Source organism: Sciurus carolinensis, chromosome 8, assembly GCF_902686445.1.
Source record: "Sciurus carolinensis chromosome 8, mSciCar1.2, whole genome shotgun sequence".
In the NCBI taxonomy this organism is placed as follows: Eukaryota; Metazoa; Chordata; class Mammalia; order Rodentia; family Sciuridae; genus Sciurus; species Sciurus carolinensis.
The window spans coordinates 113,131,899-113,137,903 of NC_062220.1; the positions used below are offsets into that span (position 1 = coordinate 113,131,899).

Genomic DNA, 6,005 nt, shown 5'->3' on the forward strand with positions numbered 1-6,005 from the left:
CCCAGTGACCTGACTTCCTTTCACTAGGCCCGCCCTCTTCAAGGTTCCAGCACCTCCCAATAGAATCAAGCTGAGAACAAATTCTCACCCCTACCTGGTGGAAAGTAAATTCCATCATATTTTGAAAGTAATGGATACTGGGAAGGGAAGGAATTAACTGTTCAGAGTAAGTAGGTGGAACTGGAGGGGAAATGGGATGGAATTTTAAGCACGGTGGTCAAGTTAGGCCTCATCTAGAGGGTGATATCTGAGAGGTTTCATCAAGAAGACATGACAAAAGTGAGTTACAGTTGGTTGCGGTGGCATACACCTATAATCCCAGTGGCTCAAAAGGCTGAGGCAGGAGGATTGTGAGTTCAAAGACACCCTCAGCAAAAGTAAGGCACTAAGAAACTCAATGAGACCCTGTCTCTAGATAAAATGCAAAATAGGGCTGGGGACGTGGCTGAGTGGTCAAGTGCCCCTGAGTCCAATCCCTGGTACCACCCCACAAAAGTGAGTTCTAGGAAAATAACATGCATCCTGAGACTAGATAAACAAGGGGCCATTACCCTGATCCTGTCCTTGTTATGTCTTTCTGGAGCCACTTTCCTCAGGTTAGCCTTTATAGTCTGAACAGTCAAATTAAAGCAAAGGCTAAGTAGAGCCCAGCTCTGGGAGATGTCTCCCAGACCTCCTCCCACCACCAATACCTGGCCCCAGCTTTGTTCCACTCAGAATGGAAGTTCTTGCCACCTGGTTTACTGGTTCATTTATTGCTGCCTCTTTTTCACCCATCAGCACCCAGCCTCCCCTGAAATTTCCAGAGATAAATCCCTGTAGTCTTCTTTTTCATTCAAATTGCATGTTGCTCATATTCTAAAAACTCCAAGAGTAGGAGGGCTGAAAGGTTTATTTCAGAAAATTGGCAGCCAGTGGCTGCCACATTTGTTGGAATTCCAGAGCATGAAAAAACATTTGGCAAGAGGCAAAAAAACACCCTTAAACATAACTTGGTTCTAATTTTGAGATTCCCAGGCATCAAAATACACAGGACTGTAGAAAAATACTCAGTAATCCTCTTATTTTTCCTAGTTTCAAAGATAATGTTCACTATCCAACCCTTTCAAGGGCTGTTCTTTTGCAGAATAACTTTGAAGCACAAGGCAGCCTCAGTTAAGAGTGTCCAGCTTTGCCAGGGGTGGTGGCACATGCTTAGAACTCCAGTGGCTCAGCAGGCTGAGGCAGGAGGATCACAAGTTCAAAGCCAGCCTCAGCAATTTAGTGAGGCTCTAAACAACTTAGCAATACCCTGTCTCAAAATAAATTTATTTTTTAAAAAAAGGGCTGGATGTGGCTCAGTGGTTAAAGCACCCCTGGGTTTAATTCCTAGTAACACACACACACACACACACACACACACACACAACGAGTGCTTTGGGTTCCAAGGAAAGATCAGAAAGATGCTGATATTGGTCCCTTCAATAAAATGAGTTCATGCCTTCTGTGAATGGACATAATGAACCTATAGCACTTGCATGGGTAAATGCTATACCAAGTAATATGCTGGGGGATGTAGAGTATAGCTCAGTGGTAAAATAAGCACCTGGGTTTGATCCCCAGCACCACACACACACACACACACACACACACACACACACACATGCCATGAATACACACAAATACACAAATAAATAAATAAGCAAATAAAAGTAGTATAATATACATTTCTGGGGATAAAGCCCTTCTAACAAAGACTAAATGTATTTCAAAAGTATCAATAAGCTAACCCCTAGAAACTCTGCAGTGACAATGTCTATAAAACAATACATTGTTGAAAAGCCCCAGGGAGGTACATATGCTTGAGGCCTAATTATTCCCCAGTTTCAACCAAAGTACAATTAGGGTTTTCTCCTCCTCCTCCTCTTCTTTCTTCTTCTTTTTATTTATTTATTTATTTATTCGGTTTCTAAGGTGCTGTTGTGGCCCAGTGAAGGCCCCTAGGAATTACTCCACCAGGAGTAGTAGGAGATAACTTAGTATCCTCACTTTTCACACAAGGACTGTTTGTAGGAGATCTCATCAGCAGAACAAAAACATTTAAACTTAGAATTTTATGACTCAAAAGAGCTTTGGGTTTCCTATTTGTGGGAATCACAGCCTGTGGCCAATGTATAGAATCTTCCACATTTGTGACCTAGTCCTGGATTTAAGCAGCTGGCAGAGTAACTGGGGTGGAGGTGAGGGGATGGAATAAAGCCCTCCCTACCTATTTGTGTAATTCATAGTAAATTCTGAGTTAAGAGAAAAAAAGGTCACTCTAATAATGAGCTCCAAGAAACCTCCCTGGGGGAGGGTGGTGCTATCAGCTGCCTGTTTCTGCTTAGAACTCTGCCCAGGATGTATGCTCAGGATGAACACACAGCCGGGGTTCCCTGGGACAGTGCTGCTGATGTCTCCCTATCCAGGCACAATTATCAACAGTCAATATCCAATTTCACTCTCCCAAGTGTCATAATTTGAATTCTAAATTATAGGGTCCCTCTATGAAAGGACAACTGAGTTTCCAGCAGGGATTTTGCTGCTTTACCTATAAATTAGGTCACAGACCTCTCCAAATCCACCACTGCCCTGGGGTTACACAATGTGCAAGTTCCTACATGTCCCCATGTGCCCAGAGTATGCAGAAGAAGCAGAAAATCCTGGTGAAGGCACAGACTGGAGCCCAATGTCTGGGTTTACAGCTCAAACCCCTCATACTTAACAGCAGGTGAAACTTGGGTCTAGTTATTTAACATCTCCCATTTGAAACAAGGATGAGGATGAAAGAAATTGCTAAAAAGGATTAATGAGTTAACATTTGTAAAGTGCTTAGAACAGGGCCTGGCAGAGGGTAATCATTCTATTAATATTTGCCAAGTAAAAATAAGTATGCAGTTGTCTAAGAGATAAATAAATTTATACAAAGGAATAGTGATGCAGGGTAGGAAAGCTCTTTTCAAAACTTCTTAGATCCCCTCCCTACTTAGGGACCCCTCACTGACATAAAAACCCCCATGCCTGATCCTGGATGAAGTCAGCTGGGGACAGGGTTCCAGAGGGTGGAAATGGAACACCCACTGCCAGAGGCCTCCCTTGTTACCAGGTGGTTTATGACACACAACAAGTTTATACATTGAAACCAGCTCAAATAGAACAAAGAAACAAAGACAAATGCCCCAGGTTGTAGCCAGCAGTCAGAAAGAAACCTGAAGCCAACAAATATCTCTCTCAATTGTTCTAAAACACTCAACATGAAGAGAACCTTTGCTCCCCACACACTCCACAACTGCACATTTATGTATGTAATTCAGGACTTCAAAAGCATCCTTTTTCCCCTTAAAGCATCAAAAATATGCCAATAACACATTCAGAGCAACCAATTTAAGATGAAAAATCGCAGATATGTCTCATATTAAATTCCATGTGATGAATTATAAAGAAATCCTCTTAATTCTTCCACCTCCCAGAATAATCGTTGTGAGCAAATAGGCTACCCCACACCATCACACAGACACAGAAATTCTCAAACATCCAGATATACAACTTTATGAAACATCCTCTTAGTCATTTAGGTTTTAGTCTTATGTCACGGTTCTGTTTTTAAGGTCGTTTCAACCTTTCAGAGGGGTTAGAACTCCTTATAAAGATGATACATTCCTATGCAACGAAACAGCTGTTTTGGAAAGAACGAAGTCTCCGAGGCCCTTTAGGATACACACAGACATAAAACCACACAGAAAAAAAGGCCTGGGAGACACGGGTGGCACACATGCAGAGGAAAGGGAAAACCAGATAATTATATTAAGCACCGATTAAAAAAACAAAAAGGATTGCAAATGTAGACACCCATGCATTAAGGTACACAAACGTCTGTTTTTATGTAAATAGCGGTCTCTGATTCACTTCTCCGTTGTTCTCTATGTTGAGTCACCAAGGACATGTGATTTCTACGGTTTTAAAATTCTGAACAAATGGAAAGATTTCGAGCAGGGAGGCAATCCACAAAAAAACATTAAATACTAAGCAAGGGGGATATTTGGAACAAAAACAGGAAGTTTTGCTATGGCGGAGCCTGGAGCAAGGAAAAACTTTTCCATCAACCTTCCTTTCCAGAAAACTAAGACTTTCCCTCTAACATATTCTAACAATTACTTTTTAATACACGGAAAAAACTAAGTCGTCATTTCCAGTATCACTCAACTATTAAAGGAGAGTTTTACAACTTTCTAAAATAGGACGTAAAAAAAGAAATATGTTAATCATTACCCATTTACATTGACTTCATAATGTAACACAAATTTCTTTCAAAAGAGGCTCAGCAGGGAGTTAAGCAAGCCCTAATTCAGATCCTACACACTGGAATTCCACTGTGGCCCATTTTAAAAGAACCCGCTTAGGCTAGAAGGGGTGGCCCCCGTCACAGAATGAAACTTTTCAGGCAGAAAGAGCCGCGATCCCCAAGAGGGTGGTGGTCATCGGGCGCCGCTTCCAACCTCGAGCCGTTCAACAAGTTCCTTGGGCTTCAGATCAGCACACCCACCACCCGGGCTCTCCGTGGAATTTTCTTCTCGCACCTGAAGACTTTGTGCTTCACTTTCAAAAGCACGGATGTTTCCTCCTGCTACTCATCTCGGCTATTTCTCTGGCATTCCGGTGACATTTCCTCCCTACTTCCCCCCTCTCCCGCCCCTGTAGTCCCACCACAACCCCAAACCGCTTGGCGTCCCGGACTCTCCGCGCCTGCGCTGCTCGCGGGGACCCCCTCCCCTACTCCCACTGATCTCCAGCCCTCCGCAGCAGGGAGGGTGGGCGGACAGGGCACAAAGGTCACTCCCGAGTGCTGCAAACGGGGGCAAGAAGCGAAAGACATAAGCTTTCCTCGAGGGAGTTGGGGATAGGGGACGAGGATAGGAGGGGAAGGACAGGGAGGAGCAGGGAAAGGGACAGGAAAGCTTCCCTGTCACCAGGGTCCCTACACCTTCCAACACCCGGACATATACAGGTCCGTGGGGCTGTAGTTCTCAGCCGCTCGACAATTCGACTCCCCCAGGAAGTCTCCCGGGGAACCAAAGCCTCAGAACTGCGTCCCCCTCTGTCCTAGCATTGTCGGCGCCACAGCAGCGCATCGGAAGGCACCGGGAGCGGCTCGGCCCCTACCTCCACCAGCAGCCCCAACAGCAGCGCCGCCACCCTCCCGGGCAAGCGGCTCATGGCTCCTCTTCGTCCTCTCCGGGAGCGCCCGGCTGCTGGGTCGCAGGCGGGTCAGGGGCAAGTCCCCAGCACGATGGGCAGATGGGCTGACTCCTGCCCGGAGCCAGCGCGCGCTGGCTGGGCCCGCGGCAAGCTAGCCTGGAGGTGGGACGCTCGGCACAGCTCTCGCAGCGCTCCGCCCCTGGCCGGCGCGCGCTCCCGACCTGCCCGCACGGCGCGCGTCCGCGGGTACCGGGAATCGGAGGCCGGCGTGGGGCGTGGGGCGCGGCTGCGGGGTGCGGGGCCCCGCGACGCTGAAGTGCGTAAGCCAGGGGTGGGATGAGGGGCCCCACGGACCGACGAGTGTGAGAGGAGCTGCCAGATGTCTTCTCTTTGGGGAACACCGTATAGTGTCACCGCCTGATAGACCGGAAAGGTTTTTAAAAGTGGCAGAGTCTCCGCGGATGGAGGAGGGGCGGAGGTGGCTGTAGAGGACCCCAATCTCGCTTCCTGGTTTCTTTTCTTTCTTTCTTTCTTTTTTCCCCCCACCTCCTGGTTTCTACCTTTCCTCTCTCTCTTCTTTTCCTGCGTAAGGCAGGGGCCGCGCACCCCGCCCAAGTGTGATGGGGAGGACAAAGGGCCAGGAAGGTTGACTATGGAATAAAGGCTCCCTGCACCTCACCTTTCACTTAAATGATTTTTTTTTTTTTTTCTGCCAGCATACCTTCTTGTCCTGACTCTGCCACTGGTGACCCCATCTTGAAGTACCCTTTGAAGCCATTATATTTTTTTCA

At 46.7% G+C, this 6,005-nt stretch overlaps 1 protein-coding gene across 1 annotated transcript in view; it reads right to left on the bottom strand.

Annotated features, from left to right (window-relative positions):
- Vopp1 (VOPP1 WW domain binding protein) overlaps window positions 1-5,549 on the bottom strand; it is a 100,334-nt gene extending 94,785 nt beyond the window's left edge. Inside the window, exon 1 of the mRNA XM_047562068.1 lies at window positions 5,179-5,549. Coding sequence (XP_047418024.1) covers window positions 5,179-5,232 — 54 coding nt within the window. The 5' untranslated portion in view covers window positions 5,233-5,549. The remainder of the gene's footprint in view (window positions 1-5,178) is intronic.
- Between the last annotated feature and the right edge of the window lie 456 nt (window positions 5,550-6,005).